General features: G+C 33.4%; 1 protein-coding gene across 2 annotated transcripts in view; it reads left to right on the top strand.

Annotated features, from left to right (window-relative positions):
- Window positions 1-17654, top strand: part of CEP290 (centrosomal protein 290) — a 103310-nt gene that overhangs the window by 54198 nt on the left and 31458 nt on the right. For both annotated transcript variants that reach the window (XM_037064636.1, XM_037064635.1), the window contains 12 exons: window positions 30-194; window positions 772-879; window positions 1093-1227; window positions 2003-2269; window positions 2891-2998; window positions 3630-3829; window positions 6367-6580; window positions 7522-7659; window positions 9085-9306; window positions 9643-9765; window positions 15540-15685; window positions 16025-16180. In XM_037064636.1, coding sequence (XP_036920531.1) covers window positions 30-194; window positions 772-879; window positions 1093-1227; window positions 2003-2269; window positions 2891-2998; window positions 3630-3829; window positions 6367-6580; window positions 7522-7659; window positions 9085-9306; window positions 9643-9765; window positions 15540-15685; window positions 16025-16180 — 1982 coding nt within the window. The remainder of the gene's footprint in view (window positions 1-29; window positions 195-771; window positions 880-1092; window positions 1228-2002; window positions 2270-2890; window positions 2999-3629; window positions 3830-6366; window positions 6581-7521; window positions 7660-9084; window positions 9307-9642; window positions 9766-15539; window positions 15686-16024; window positions 16181-17654) is intronic.

Below are 17654 nucleotides of genomic sequence, written 5' to 3'. Positions count from 1 at the left end.
ATTTGTATATGTAAAATATAAATCTTTAGGTAATCAATTGGCATATGAAAATAGAAGAACTGCGTCTTCGAGAGCTTAAACTAAATCGAGAATTAGTTAAAGATAAAGAAGAAATAAAATATTTGAATAATATAATTTTTGAATATGAGCATACAATCAGCAGTTTGGAGGAAGAAATTGTACAGCAGAACAAGGTTCATTTTATATTTATTTTAATGTTTTTTTGCAGTATTTTAAACACAAAAACATTGTATGAATGATGACTCTCCTACTTGAAATTGCCTTTTATTATTTTGGTGTAAAATATTCTATTATTTTCTAAACCACTATAAACATGCATATTTATTTATGTTGAAATAGTAATCTTAAACTTAAAAAAGTAATAATACATAAGTACATTTATCTTTCCTTCTCATTGATAAATACGTAAGCTCTATGGTGAAAGGGGCTGGGCTTTGTTGACTGTTATACTTACATTTCCTAGAATAGTGCTGGGCACATAGCGCATGTCATTGAATGTGTTTTGGATGGATAGATGGGTGGATGAATGGCTGGGTACATGAATGGATTGAAATTCCAATTCCATATCTGCCTATCTCTGTGACCTTAAGCAAGTTACTTTACCTCTCTGAGTTTGCTTCCTTTTCCCATAAAATAACAGTGATCTCAAAGGGTTGTTGTGAGAATTAAGTAAGAAAATGTATATAAAATTGCTATTATTTGCTTGGTGCATGTCTCTGTGTATGCCTGACACAAACTGTCTTTTGTCAGTTTCATGAAGAAAGGCAAATGGCCTGGGATCAAAGAGAAGTTGAGCTAGAACGTCAGCTTGACATTTTTGACCGTCAGCAAAATGAAATACTAAGTGCAGCACAAAAGGTATGAGTGATTTGCTGTTTGCTACTCTGTAACGTGGCTTATACTGTTAACCAATAGAAATGCTTTCTAAAGTCAGATGGAATTTTAATTTGTGTTATCCTTTTATATTTCAAATATAAGTGGGGTTTAACTATGTCTTGTCATATAATCATAAAAATTAATACTGTTTTCCTTAATGCTACAACTTTTTTTCAAAATGCTGTTTTTTAATAGTTTGAAGAGGTTCCAGGATCAATGCCAGACCCGAGTTTGCCCCTTCCAAATCAACTTGAGATTGCTCTAAGGAAAATTAAGGAAAATGTTCGAATAATTCTAGAAACACGAGCAACTTGCAAATCACTAGAAGAGGTAATTAGAAAAATTTGCATTTTATTAATGTATTATTGGGTATGTGGAATTTTCCAAATACAGTGTGGGACAAAACTAGGTTAACAGTTGTTCATATGGAAAATAATACAATCATAAATAGTAATGTAAGAATAAACTGTGTTTCACATGCAGCTGTAAACCTACTTTTGCTTCACCCTGTAATATTTTTTAATGAGGACAATGTGTAGAATGATGAATCTGTTGCTAATTCCGCTTTCCTTTTGTATTCTCCTATAATGCTTCTGATAGCCAATAAAGAACAATAGATATGGCTAATTTGAGTTTTTTCTGTTTTGTTTTCATAAACCACATATTTATAATAGTGATTTATTGAGTTGGGCAACTAAAGTTCCAATTTTTTTACTCTGCTGACTTATAAATTGCTCTTCTAGTGATCTGATAATCAATGGACTGAAATAAAAGGACCGATTCATTACATTTTTTTTCTAAATGTAGCACCACCTGGTTCTAAAACTACAAGATCTAAATAAAGTAACTTAAATTTCATTTTCATCACAACAATGAATATTCTAACACATGTGATATAGTCATATAAATAAAGATGCATATAGATAACTTTGCCATTACATAGAAATGCGGTCAGTTTAACCTTATTGGTATCTTTTGGCTGTTAAAAGTATGCCGTGAACAGTAAAGAGAAACTTTTTAAAACATATAACTAACTGAAAATTCAGGTGAAATATTTTAAAAGAAAAATATACTTTAATAATTTATTATGATTTGATCCTTGCAGAAGCTAAAAGAAAAAGAATCTGCTTTACGGTTGGCAGAACAAAATATTCTGTCAAGAGACAAAGTAATCAATGAACTGAGGCTTCATTTACCTGCCACTGCAGAACGAGAAAAGCTTATAGCTGAACTAGGCACAAAAGTAGTGGAACCACAGTCAAGTCACACATTGAAAATTGCTCAGCAGACGATTGCCAACATGCAAGCCAGGTTAAACCAAAAGGAAGAAGTGGTAAAGAAGTACCAGCATCTTCTGGAAAAGGCCAGAGAGGTATTTTATTATGTTATGCTATTGTATGTATTGTCATATCTTTTAGCGAAATGCAAATGTTATTCTGCCTTGAAGTGGCAGTTCATTTCTTGCTTTCAAATAGATTCCATTTAGAAATTGTTACTTTCGTTGATTGGATTACAGATCTGTCAGTAAAACTGGCAGTCTCTGAATGAATCTTTCTCTTATGGATTGACTAAATCAGGAATAGCTGTTGTGGTGAAACTATATGATATTCAAAAACACCATCTGAGTTTATAGGTAAAGATTGAGTCAATAAGTTAGAATGAAATCTTGTCACACTAGCAGTAAGTGATCAGATTTGCTAGAACCTTGGGGGAAAGCTACGTTTTAAAAAATTTCTAGAAGTGAGTTAAAAGATGATGGGTACGTATTATTCTAATATTAATATTAAATTATGACCTAAGGCTGAACTTGGCAACTTGAATGTGTACCGCATAGTGGAAATGCATATCGGTGTAAATATATACATGCCAACATTGTTCCTTCCCTATCTCACAAGGATTTTGAAAGTTTAAAGATAAAAATATTTATTATCTTTAGATTGTAAATTTATTTAAATCATAATTTAACATATAGTTTTGATTTGCTGTAAAACAGGAGCAAAGAGAAATTGTTAAGAAACATGAAGAAGACCTTCAGATTCTTCATCATAAATTAGAACTACAGGCTGATAGTTCACTCAATAAATTCAAACAGACAGCCTGGGTAAGATTCTAAGAACTTTCTTCTATTCTTTATAGATTTCTGAGACCATATAATTGGAAATTTAGTTCTCCTTTTTGGGGGGGAGGTGGAAGGGTAGAAGCCACCCTCTTTTTTTGTTGCTAGAATAATCTTCTAAAAACACAGTTCTGATCATTCTTCTCCCTAGACATACATCCTTTAGTATCTCACTGTTGCTTATAAAATCATGTTCTTTAGCCACGTACTCAAAGCTTTAAATGATCTGACCTCAGTCTTTTTTTTTCCAAATTCTGCTCATTATTTGTTTACCTAAATGTAATTGATTTTCATGTTCCGAATTCAGTTTATACTTGCCTCTTTTGATCTGTGGCTTTCATATGTGTGAAATGATCTCCTGACAGGCAAACTGTATCATGCTTGAGTCTTACTCATTAAGTCAGTCCACATTTGTTGTTCTTTCACTGCATGTAGGGACTCTGCTAGATATTGGAAATATAAACAATATAATGTCTATTTCCTGTTTTCTTTAAGTTTTCATTGCCTGTTACAGTTTAGATAATATTTTTGAGTATTTGAGGAACCACATTAAATCATGGAACAAGCATCACAATGAGTTGTACATGTTCAGAGCTAATTTATTCATATTTCACAGGACTTGCTGAAACAGCCTCCTACTCCAGTTCCTACTAACAAGCATTTCATTCGCCTTGCTGAGATGGAACAGACAGTAGCAGAACAAGATGACTCTCTCTCCTCACTTTTGATGAAACTGAAAAAAGTGTCTCAAGATTTAGAGAGACAAAAAGAAATCACTGAATTAAAAATCAAAGACTTTGAAAATACCAAATTACGGTAAGCCTTAGAAATGTATCATAACAATCATGAATAGCAGTAATGATAGAATAAGGATAAACCTGTTTTCTGTGTTGTGCAGCTTTCAAATACTTCATTATCTTGTTTATCTTCAGGACTGTTTATGACATAAGTTACAGTCTCCCCATTTTTCACATGGGAAACTAGGCCACAGGAAGGCTCAGTAACATACCTGGGAGGAAATGGGAAAGACAATTTGAATCTAGTCAGCCTGATTCAAGTGCCCAGAGTTTTTGTCTAGAATCTTGTTTTTAACCTCTTTAAGCTTCTGTTTCATCATCTGTAACATGGAAATGACAATACTTAACCTGACTCTTTTAGGGTGATCATTTGAAAGCCAAATCCTCTTGTATATGAAAGTGATTTGAAAATTACAAAGTAACCAATAGATATAAAACATTTGTTTATACACCTTCAACAGTTTCTGGCACACATGGAGGTTTAAAAGATACTTGTTCAATGAAAAATAAACTATTTTTATTATATAGTGGCAACGAATGGTTCCCAGCTTTCATTCTTTACATTAGAGAAAATAAACATTGCTCAATCAATTTATCGGAATATAGGCCTTTAAACCTAAAATAGATTTATAGTTAATGTTTTTGTAATCATAGAACTCTCTCTCTGTACCTCGATTTCTTATCTGAAAAAGTGAGAAAGCTGAACTTTTTGACTAATTATTCTATTCCAGCTCTAAAACTCTTATTAGAACCTTTGATTCTTGACTCAATTATTCAAAATACTTCGGACAAAATTAGCACTACTATAATTTTATTAAGAAGCTGCCGCTTTAAAGAGATTATTCTCTGAAAGAGAATTAGCAATAGCATAAGGTATTCTTGGTATGTAATTTTTCTCATTCTATTGACTTTCATATATAAAATGTTATTTTTGATAACCTTTCTGTCATATGTTAGAGTATAAAATTGCTTCTGCTTTTGAACCTAATGTCTGAACATAGAAAATTATCATCTTTAAAATTACCTTTTTTATATGATTTTTTTGCCATGGAAATAATTGAGTTGTTGTTTTGTACTTTACCATGTCATTTTAGTCTATGATTACCCTTTTATTTTCTTTGTGCAAATTGGTATTATTGACATAAGAACATCCAAACCTGTAGGAAATTTTTATAAGAGTTTATGAGAATTTAATTTAAGTCAAACAGAGATACACCTAGAAGCAAGATTTCTACAGACACAGAAATGCTTCTAAGGATGACAGTTGGTGGTGTCTTTTTTGCATTTGGAATTAAGGAAGGAACAGCAAGGAAGATTACATGAAGGTGGGAGAAAGCAAGTCAGGGATTGGGTTACAGAGTAATTAACAAGGATTATGTGCTGTCTCTTCCAGGAGTCCGAAAAAGAGCATTTCAAAGGTGTGTTAGCCTAGATGAGCAAAAACAATGGACAGGGCCCACTTATGGCAAAGATAAACCTTTTACTAAAGAGGTTGTAAGTCTGAGAGCACCATGAACCGATTCCTCAGTTAGGAATTTATGATCAGATCACCTGGAGTTACGTATGGTTAGATTTATTAGTGTCCCCTTTTGGTCCAGTATGCATATAGATCTTTGTGTTTTTCTTAGTAAAACCTTACATTTTCCCAATTTGATGATTAAAGTAACACATTTTTTTGCTATAAGCAACAAGTCTCCGTGTTTAGCACTTGTTTATAGTTTAATACAATCTTCTCATTGGTCAGTTTGACTCTACACATTGTTAACTTTAATATGCAGTGTTTAAGTACAAAGTGTTCTACGTATAATTTAGTATATTGACTTACTAGTGATGAATAAATGATAGGATTAACTGAATTAAGTCTGCTGATTGTATCTACCTCCATATCTATAGATACAAGATATTAGTTATAGATATAATACTAGTGACTTTGGAACCATAAACAAATTAATAATAACATAATTTCTGTGAGAGTTCGCATTTTGTTTTTGCAACATGACAGTGTAGGACAGTGGTTCTCAACTGAGGTAATTATACTGTTCTCTCCCCTTGCGGACATTGGTAGTGTCTGGAGACTTCTTCTATTGTAACAGCTGGGAGGTGCCACTGGCATCTAGTGAGTAGAAGCAACGGATGCTGCTAAACATTTTCACGCATAGGACTGCTCACCCCTTGCCCCCAACAAAGATTTATTCAGTCAAATAGTTAATAGTGCCATTTTTTAGAAACCCTGAGAAGAGGAGTCACATCGTGCAGGTCACATAGTATTTAAGTGCTTTTTGTTCATTTTCTGTGTTATTTGTCTAGACCACAAAATTACTTGATGTAGTCATTACCAAAATAGTAGACAGAAAGTAGAAAGAAAAAGTTTATTTTATGTTAAGTTTAAGAGTAGTTAAGTGGAATAAAGAATTTCATTTCTTTTGGATTTGAATCAAGACTTAGGTTGTAAGAATACTTTAGGACTAAATATTTGCTCTTTATATAAAATTTGTGTCAATCAAAGTTTTGATTACAGCAACTACTCTATTAAATACATATGTTTGCTTATATTAGGCTCCAAGAAAACCATGCAGATGAAATTAAAAAAGTGAAAGCAGAACTAGAGGACTTAAGGTGCCTTCTGGCCCAGTCACGAAATGAGTCACAGAGTTTAAAATCTGAACTTCAGGCTCAAAAAGAAGCAAATTCAAGAGCTCCAACCACAACAATGAAAAACCTAGTGGAAAGGTTAAAGAGCCAGTTAGCCCTTAAAGAGAAACAACAGAAAGTAAGTAACAACAGAAAATTATTAATACTCAGGAGATATATGTGGTAGGTTGGTTTTAGATTAGACTTGTTAAAGATGATTAGTATCTATCTCTTGGAGGAAAAGAGTATGAGCCTTATTTTATCTCTGTTAAGCAGGATCTGTTAAGAAAATTGTTCTAACCAGCCTTATTGATGGTGTTTGTAAATACAGATATAGTCCAGTTTATCTTTTTATGTTGTGATCAGTCTGAGAGGTGTGTTATCTGTAGGATATAGAAATAATGAAGAAATCTTAATTCCATTATTTCTTTTCCTACTGGGATTTTATGCTACTGCACGATTATTTTGAACAATTTGAATAACTAAATAATCTTGAACAATTTTGGGCTTAAGAGGGGGAGATATAACAGTAAATAGGAAAAGTTAAAGAAGAAGGTCACATAGGTACTTTCATAAAAAGTAGGTCAGTGGATTTTCTGATTTAATAGTTTTTTAAATTTATCCGATTTAATACACTTAATTGTTTTAGAAGTTGTTGTTTTTCTGTGATAGCTCATGAAGTTTACTGACAAATTTTAAGCCTTTTCTAGTCTAATAACTTTCCTAGTGTGCTTAAATTCATTTAATTTCATATGGAAATATGTATTGAGTAATTCAGATAAATATCTGAACTTGGATGTTTGAAAACAAAACATACCTGGTTTTTGTAATACAAATTGCCTAATTTAATGCCAGGTTCCCAAAATTGTCATTGTCAAGATTTTGAACTCTCATACTCAATTTGGAAGGAATTCAGTTCCATTACTAAAGGAAATTCATTTGAAAAAGTTGTCTTGTAGTTTGTGAAAAATGTTTGATTAAGCACATAGTATTTTAGGCAAATTGTTGAAAGAAGTATTACATATTATTGATATAAAATATCACATTTTCAAAAAATTATATATCTATTGAATCTTTTAGGCACTTAGTCGAGCACTTTTGGAACTCCGGGCAGAAATGACAGCAGCAGCTGAAGAACGTATTATTTCTGCAACTTCTCAGAAGGAGGCGGATCTCAATGTTCAACAGATTGTTGACCGACATACTAAAGAGCTAAGAGTAAATATGAACACATACATTAATATAAAAACATTCCTGATAATTCCATTGGAAGATAACCCACTTTTTTAGAACAATAAGTATCTTTAGTGCACTTATGCCCTGGTTACCTTGGAATTAATAATGAATAGGCCATTTTAAGCTATTCTTCCTAATAGAATTATATTTAAGAAACATTTCACAAATGATTTTTACTTCTCTACTAATAAATGAGATAAGTGTGTAGATTTTTTATTTCATTTGCCATATCAGAATTTTCCATCTAGTTTTTGCTAGTTATAATATGAGTTAATTAGCTTTCCTTTTTTTACCCCCTGAAATCGTGTATGGATATCACATAGTCCTTGACATTTAATTGATTGAGATGCCTGGCTTTGAAGCCTCGTTTTTGAAGTTACTTATTACTTTTTGGCAATATTTTATTCTTTTCTTACTTGATCGTTAGGTTTAGAAATTTAAATTTTTTTCCGTAATATATATATTTCATAGTGATTTCCAAATTTCTTTACGCAAAGTTCATGTACTATATTGAAGTAAAATTAGAAATCTTTTTATATGTTGTTTTGTTTATAACTTTAACTTTGTACTCTTGGTTTATATATATATGTACTTCACCACCATTAAACTATATAAGGACTGCATTTTACTCAGATTATAAAAATCTTCCATTGCATCTCTCAAGACTGTGAGTGTAGGTGACAGTAAAAATCCATTAATAAGTATATTTGCAGGAATAACCTTTTGTTGAGTCTTCTTCAACACCTTTCTTGAAGCCTTTTCTGACTTCTTCAGGAAAATTTACTGCATGATAATACTAAGTTCTAATTTCCTGTTATTGTTATTAATGATATTTTGACTTGTAACTTATTCAACACAACGTATTTTAAGTACCAGCATTTCCATCACTGTTACTATACAATACAGCTAGAAACTCCTTTCTGTATACACTTTCTTCTGTATAATGTCTAGTATTATGAGTTACTTTTTCATGTCTTGTCTTTACAAAGTGGGTTAGAAACTGCTTCACGTCATAGATTTTGTTTATTTTACTCTTATGTTTTGTAGTGCTTAAAACACTGCTGTGCACATTGATATATGCTTGTTTCTTTAATTAAATTAGCTACAATGAAACATTTGCTTATTTGATAATGCCTAGAAACGTGTGGTTCTAGGTGTTTGTCGGTGATGAATCGCTTTAGACTGTTTCTTCATGTTTTGTTTTATTTCCTCAAAGTAGCCTTGGGTCACTGGAAATGAAGATAGAAAAACATGTGTAGTTTGTAGGGGTTTTTTCCTATGTGTATTTCAACATTTAGAATAAGACTTTCTTCTTAAGTCTTAATGGTAGACTTTCATATTTTATTGTTTTTATCATTGATATTTGGTGAAGATTCAAGAATTAAACCTTTCTTTTTCTTACATTAGTCACAAATTGAAGATTTAAATGAAAACCTTTTAAAGTTGAAAGAAGCTCTTAAAACAAGTAAAAACAGAGAAAATTCACTAACTGATAATTTGAGTGACTTAACTAATGAACTACAAAAAACACAAAAAGCCTATAATAAAATGCTTAGAGAGAAAGGTGGAATTGATCAAGAGAATGATGAACTGAAAAGGCAAATAAAAAGACTAACCAGTGGATTACAGGTACTTTTATATTTAGTTGTGATGATGTCTTTGATTTATGATGTATAGGTGACAGTTGATTGCAACTTTTTAATTTTATATATAATATTTGCTGGAATGAGCTTGCATCTCACCTTGGTTAATTTAGCTGAACCCTTTCAGTGACCTGCACTGTATGGTAATTTCAGAGCATTATATCTCAGGACAGTGCAGGAACAGGTACATTGTTATATTCAGTGTCATTTAGAAAGGATGTTAAACCATGGTTTCAGGAATTTTTTAGAGTTGAAATATTTGCTGTGTATTTTGTTTGATACATTTTACTTATAAAATGTTAAAATGCATCTTATTTTTCAGGGCAAAACTCTGATTGATAATAAACAAAGTTTAATTGAAGAACTCCAAAAGAAAATTAAAAAGCTAGAAAGCCAACTAGAAAGAAAAGCGGATGAGGTAGAAATGAAGCCTGTGAAAGAAAAGGTATGTAAAGAAACACACTGATGTGTTAGAGGTGCTGAGATGGAGTTAAATAGGTAATTGATGAATAGCTAATATACTGTATTAATCTGAGGACCTAACACATACTGTAAATGATACTGAATAACACAGAGTCTAAGATAAGTTTCCATTCTGTAGGAATTTACAAGGGAACCTGGGGAGGTGCCTATAATGTAGCTCTCATTTGGAAATTACTACATCATGTCCATGTTACCTTCCTGATATTATGATGCCTCCAAAATGTCTTCACACCTTGCATTTTTTATCACTGTATTTATCACTTCTTCCAATGTAATTGTTTATCCTTTGGTGATTTGTCCTTTGGGGAAAAAAAGCTGAGCATTTATAGTCTTCTGCTTTAACTCACATGTGTTCTTTTGTCTTTCAGTAGTCTGGACTGTTGGTTATTTCAGAGTAAACAATGTGCCATGGAATATGTTCACTATGTATAGTAATATTAAAATAACCAACCCACTCAATAAATTGATCCTATAATTTGAGAAAAATTGCTTAAAATTCCCTTGTAAGTTAAATAGTAAACTACTTGATAACCAAATTATTGATAGAAATAATAAACCCAAGAGGAAACTAAAATTTGCTAAAATACGTATAATTAAGTTTGTATAAGTGATAAACTTGTTGGGAGCATTGAAAACATCAGAAGTGACCTGGCAAATATTTGTGCTCTTGATAATGTTTGCCCCTGAAGAAAATCACAGTGGAGGACGTATGGTAAGAAAAAGTGTACACAGAAAACATTCAGCCCTGGCAGGTGTAGTTCAGTGATTTGAGCACGGGCCTATGAAGCAAAAGGTCGCTGGTTCAATTCCCAGTCAGGGCACAAGCCTGGGTTACAGGTCCCCAGTAGGGAACACATGAGAGCCAACTACATATTGATATTTCTCTCCCATTCTCATTCCTTCCCTACCCCTTCCTCTAAAAATAAATAAGTAAAATATATTTTTTAAATATTCAATATCTATAAATTAATTGAATAACATGAAAAAAGGAAATTACATATCTTTATCAATTCTGTATAGAAATAAATAGGTAATGGAACTAAATGTTTTAACAGAGTATGTTACAGAAATATATTTAATTAAAATTTATCAATGTTAGTATAATTTTGATTAAAATGTTTACATTTATATATACAGAACCACAACATACTTGCTGTCAGAAGCTTTGTTGTTGAAAAATGCAAATCAAAATGTCCTTACTTTTCTAGATAGCTCTCTTCTCTGTCTCCCTATTTGAGCAAAGGTATAAACTAATTCTTGGATACCAGTTCCTCACCTGATTCTTATCAGAATACCTCCATAGCTTTGTGGCTTTTCCTGGATTCCTAACCTCTGTATTTAGCTTATTTTTCTTTAAAATAGAAAATACTGTTTGCATTGACAGTGTCTCAGGATTATGTTGACAATGAAATAATATGTTAAAGTCTTCTGTAAGCCATCAAGAAGCTTATCCCCATGTACATTATTACTAACTAGAAAAAGAGAGAACAGAAAGTTACACTTACATTAAATGTATATCTAAGAATCCAGGTAGAATGTTTTTTCAGATTACACAGTGCTGGGCATTTCTAATTCCTGAATGTTTTTATAATCAAAGAATCCTTTCATACTGAAATTTCAGCACCTTTTTCTCTGGAGACAAAGTTTGAAGCCCATCTTTATAACAAACCCACCCATTCCTCACAGTCCAGTTTTTCCCGTGCTGCTTTACCTTTCTCCTTAGCACCTGATGTACTTTTCAGACTACAAGACGCACCCACCCCAATTTGGGAGGAATAATGGTTGTTAATGCATCTGTTGAGTTCTGTTTACATTTACATTGGTGAAATATTACATTATTTATGTTATTTACTATTTTACCACATTTGTTGCTTCAATTTTTTTTCCTATTTTCCTCAAAAACCTAGATGCGTCTTATGGTCTGAAAAATACGGTACTACTGTCTGACAGACTAAGGAGTTACTTAGTCATTTGTTCATCTTTTTGTCTGCAAGCTTTGATGGCAGAAGCTTTGCCTGTTTGGTTTATTGTTGCATCCTTAACACCCAGAACAGTCCCTGGCACATAGTAGATGCTCAGTGTTTATTGAAAGAATGAAGAATTTAAAACACAATAAATTATTCCAAAATCAATGCCTCAGAGGCTGTTAGCACAGGAAATACAAAAAGAGAACCTCTCTTCCCATCCTCTCTTTTCACTTTTTCTCCCCAAGTCCAGAACAGACCGTTGGTGACATTTGCCTTTGGTATTTTGTTGTTGTTGTTATTGTTCATTTTTAAGTTATTTTGGCTTTTCTTTCCTAAGTCTTACTTAAAAGGTGATGTCAGATGGTATAGAACTGCCCGGTGCCTAGAAAGTACTATGTGCCGCAGAAGATTTTACTTACCTTATGCCCCCAACTAATATTTCTGTTTCTGGAAGTATACAAAATTTCTTGTGATATTTCAGAAAAAAAGTTAATGACTATCAAATACTTAGTGAATTTTTTGCATTTTTGAAAAGGATACTTGTGAGCTTAACTAAATAAAAAAGGTAAAAACTAAGTGAGTAGCAGAAAAGTTAGTTTTGAGAGGGCACTGTCTGAGTCGGGCGTTCCAAATAAACTGAATATTTGACTTAAAGTTGTGGTTTCAACCCTTTCAGTCCAAACATTCTTTTTTTATTCTTGATTATTTCATTACAGCTGTCCCAATTTTTCCTCCTTTGCCCTTTCCCTGCTCCCACAGTCCATCCCCACACTGTTGTCCATGTCCGGGGGCCACTCGTACATGTTCTTTGACTAGTCCTTTCCACCATTCCCCCAGCTCCCTTTCCTCTGGCAGCTCTCAGTTCACTATCTCCATGTCTCTGGTTCTATTTGCTCATTAGTTTGTTTTGTTCATTAGATTCCTCTTATGAGTGAGATCATGTGGTATTTGTCTTTCACCGATTGCCTTACTTTACTTAGCGTAATAGTCTCCAGTTCTGTCCATGCCATCAAAAAGGATAGGAAATCCTTTTTTCTGCTGCGCAGTATTCCATTGTGTAAATGTACCATAGTTTTTTGATCTACTCATCTACTGATGGGCACTTAGGTTGTTTCTAACATTTGGGTATTATAAATACCACTGCAGTGAACCTCAGGGTGCATAAGGTCTTTTAAATTGAGAGTTTGGGCTTCTTAGGGTATATTCTCAGCAGTGGAACTACTGGGTCAAAAGGCCTTTTTTAGTTTGTTAAGGAAATTCCACACTGCTTTTCAGAGTGCCTGCACCAGTCTGCATTCCCACCAGCAGTGCACAGGGTTCCCTTTTCTCCACATCTGTGCTAGCACTTGTTTGGTGATTTATTGATGATGGCCATTCTGATATGTGTGAAGTGGTATCTCATTGAGGTTTTAATTTCCATCTCTTTGATGGCTAGTGATGTTGAGCATCTTTTCATATGTTTGTGGGTTATTTGTATGTCCTCCTTGGAGAAGTGTTAATTCAGGCCCTCTGCCCATTTTTAATTCGATTATTTGTCTTCCTGGTGTTACGTCATATGAGTTCTTTATATATTTTGGAGGTCGAATCCTTGTCTGATGTATCATTGGCAAATATATTCTTCCATACAGTCGGTGTTCTTTTTGTTTTGATGATGGTTTCTTTAGCCATGCAGCGGCTTTTAAATTTCATATAGTACCATTTGTTATTTTTTTCATTATTTCTCTTGCCCTAGGAGATATAGCATCAAAAATATTGCTATATAGGATATCTGAAATTTTATTGCTTATGTTTTCTTCTAGGACTTTTATGGTATCACAACTTATATTTATGTATTTTATCAATTTTGAGCTTATTCTGGTGTATGGTATAAGTTGGTGCTCTAGTTTCATTATTTTGTGCATACCAGTCCAGTTCTCCCAGCACCATTTGTTGAAGAGGCTCTTTTTACTCCATTGTGGGCCTGTGTCCTGTTTGTTAAATATTAATTGACCATGTAGATATGGGTTTATTTCTGGGCTCTCTATTCTTTTCTACAGATCTGTGTGTCTGTTTTTACACCAGTACCAGGCTGTTTTAATTACAGTGGCCTTGTAGTATAGTGTGATATCAGGTATTGTGATCTTTGTTCTTTTATCTCAAGATTGCTGTAGCTATTTGAGGTCAGTTTTGGTTCCATGTAAATTTCTGGGTAAAATGGGTAAATTTCTAGAAACATATAATCTTCCAAAACTGAATCAGCAAGAAGCAGAATAGACCAATAACTATTAGAGAAATTGAAGCAGTAATCAAAAAACTACCAACACAAAAAATCCCTGGACAAATGGCATCATAGGCAAGTTTTACCAAGTATTCAAAGAAGAACTAACAGTGATCCTTCACAAACTGTTCCAAGAAATTCAAGAAGAGGGAAGACTCCCAAACTCTTTTAATGAGGCCAGTATTATCCTAATCCCAAAACCAGGTGAAGGTACAACAAAGAAAGAAAATTACAGGATAGTACCTCTGACGAACATAGATACAAAAATCCTCAACAAAATGCTACCAAACCAGATTCAGCAATACACAAAAAAGATCATACACCATGATCAAGTGGGATTTATTCCAGGGATTCAAGGATGGTACAATATTTGCAAATCAATAAAGGTGATACATGACAAACAAAATAAAAGACAAAAAATCACATGATCATATCAATAGAAGCAGAAAAAGCATTGGCTAAAATCCAGCACCCATTTATGATAAAAACACTCAGCAAAGTGGGAATAGATGGAACATACCACAACATATAGAGGCCATATACTAAAGATCTACTGCCAACATCATATGCAATGGTCAAGTGGAATATGGCACATCATTTCTAAAATGGTAAACAATTGTTATAATTCTCAACAAAATGATTTCTACAGATTTTTCTTTTATACAGCTGTTATATTCCTAGAAAATTTAGTGCACAGTAAAATCATTAAAAATTGCCTGGTAGAATGAAGATGTAAATTCTTAGCTCAGACATTTGTGAGCATACTTTTTACCTATGTGAATGTCCAGTACGTGGGCTGTTCTGCACTTTCCTGATCGCCGTGTCTGTTGTAACAAGCCATCACACCTATCCCTAGAAAGGCTCGAATTCCTTCCCTGTCTCCTACCCCCTTTTTAGTACTTATCATATTAACATAACCACAATACTTCTTTTCTTTTTTTTTTTTTATATTTTGCTTCCTTTCCCTAATCCATCCACTTAAACAACATAAACTGGACTCTAGTATTCAGGAAGATAGATATATATTTTTTTGTTTTTTTTCCTATTCTTAGTGCCTAAAGTAGTACCTGGGACATGACTAATAAATATTTGTTTGATATGAAAAGTAATGTGTGCTGAAGATTTAAAGGGGCCCTGTACTAGGCTATTGCTGTGGGATGACAGAATTGGGTTGGTCGTTTATACATATATTGTGGGTTCTTTGTTGCAGGTTTATTTACCGTACCCATGGTCATCTCCATCGGAATCTTCATGTAAAGACTTAAGGGTGTTAGCATTGGTTCAGACTGTTCCCTAGAAATGTGTTTGTCAAGTTAGAAAATACAGAATACTTAAAGTGAAGGTCATTTTTGCTAATAGATTGGCAGGCCTAAAAATTGTAGCAGTTAGGACCTATTTACTTATTTTCTAGGAAGTACTGTTTTACCATTTATGTAGTAAACTATAATTGAAAATTGTTAAAATGAAGTTAAAAACAATATAGGTAATTTTTTTCTCTATTATTTTTCGCAGAGTGCTAGAGAAGAATTAATTAGATGGGAAGAAGGTAAAAAATGGCAAAGCAAGATAGAAGGAATTCGAAACAAGTTAAAAGAGAAAGAGGGAGAAATCTATATTCTAACAAAGCAGTTGAATACGTTGAAGGATCTTTTTGCCAAGTGAGTTTAATATGAACCTAATTAATTATGTGTAAAGTCTTTAATTGACCTGGAAGTTATATAGTTTTATTATAGTTGATAATATAAGAAATTCTTTAGTTTTAATTATAACTTATCTATGTTTTACTTTTTATTTTCTTTCTTTAAAATGTGTTTTAAATATATTTTAACAATTTATAAATGGAGTTCCTTTAACTTTAAAATAAGTTAGCTCATAACCAATGCAGAATAATCTGTTTTTTATACATTGGTCTTGCAATGAGTAACCTGCACTTTAAGAAACTGAACAAGCCAAACAGTGAATGGTGTATTTTCGTGCTTCTTTGTTAAATCCCACAGAGCTGATAAAGAGAAACTTACTTTACAGAGGAAACTAAAAACAACTGGCATGACTGTTAATCAGGTTATGGGAGTGCGAGTTTTGGAGTCTGAGAAAGAGTTGGAAGAATTAAAAAAGAGAAATCTTGACTTAGAAGATGACATATCATATATGAGGTGAGCTATTACATGAAAATGTGCCATCAGTTATAATGAAGGAAACTGGTTGACCCATAGAAACTGACATAATATACATGTTATTTTAAGCTTGGGTTCTGCTGATTGTCTTTTTTTGAGAGTTGGGACATTCTTGTTTCTTTGTATGTCACATAACTTTGGATTATATTCTTGAGTTTTTGAATATTATGTTGTGAATTTCTGGATCTTAAATTCTGTGGAAAAATGTAGTTATTTTTGTTTTGGCAGGCAGTTGGTCTGGGTAGATTGAGACCCCAACTTCCAACTTGGTGTCGATAGGCTGTGGTTCCAGTACCAGTTCTGTTTCAAAGCCTTTGCAGTGCTTTTGGGATCCGTCCTGCTCGCCTACCTCCCAGTTGACAGTCTTGCATGTGGTCTGTCTTCTCTCTGTTAGTCAGTTCTCAGAGTCTTTGGTGTTCTGAATAGGATCAGATCCATGAGGGTGAGCCCAGAAGTTCATAAACAACTGTGTAGTTGTTTGAGCTTCTTCCTTCTTGTGATCTCCCTGATTCTCGCTACTTCCCTAGGGCTCCCCTTCAGGTCCTAGGAACCAAAACTGGCACTTTGGTACCTGGTGCATCCTGTGCACTTTAGCAGTTGTGCACATTTGCAGCCCAGCAAACAATAGGAGGGCAGAAAGGGGGTGAGGGAAGGTAGGGGACTACGTCCACCCTACTGCCTTACTGATCACAGCTTACTACTAATTGGAGAAGATGATTTTCCTCCCTAAAAATTTAGCCACCTATTGATTCCCATTTCTGTCTCTGCCACCACTGTCTGTGGGATTGCTCAAGGGTTGAGGCATGAAACTTGAAAGAATAGATAGAAGAAAGAATGAGGGATATTTGTACTCGGTGCTAGAGCTTGATGGCATCTCTAGAGCTCTCTCCCTTAGTGTTGACACTCACTTCAAGCAGTGTTGCATTCAAGCTGATAAATACCAGAGGAAAAGAAGAAGTAAATTCACCACCTGTTTGCTGATACTTCAAATTCTGGCATTTCATTCCAATTTGTAAACTATTTGCTTTTCAAAGTCCTCAAGTAGATGCTCCATGCACTGGTGAGAGAAAAGACTAGATGAGTTTACTATATCGCACCTAGACCCACAAACCTCAAGGTCATTTCTTCAGTAGAACCTTTGAGATTTTCCTCTTTTGCTGTTTCTTTCCAAGCTTTGTCTTCTGATATAGTCATGATAAATGCAAAGAAAAATAAAATTATGTCCCAGCAACAGCAAATGAAAGTATTCATAATTTTCTATTTCACTCATATTTTTCAAGATGAACATAGATTAAGTTTACCTAATTTGTTTCTTCCCCTCAAGTGTTTACAAATGATCTGATATTGGGTTAAATGATCAAAGTCTGGTACCTACCTATGACATTTGGATATGAGGATACTTACCGTTCTTTTTATTCTGTTTTGTGTTCCTTCCTGTTAATCTTAAAAAATT

This window comes from Sturnira hondurensis, unplaced genomic scaffold, assembly GCF_014824575.4.
Source record: "Sturnira hondurensis isolate 20B ecotype Veracruz unplaced genomic scaffold, ASM1482457v3 Scaffold0015509, whole genome shotgun sequence".
Taxonomy (NCBI): domain Eukaryota; kingdom Metazoa; phylum Chordata; class Mammalia; order Chiroptera; family Phyllostomidae; genus Sturnira; species Sturnira hondurensis.
This window is presented reverse-complemented; position numbering and strand designations above follow the sequence as displayed.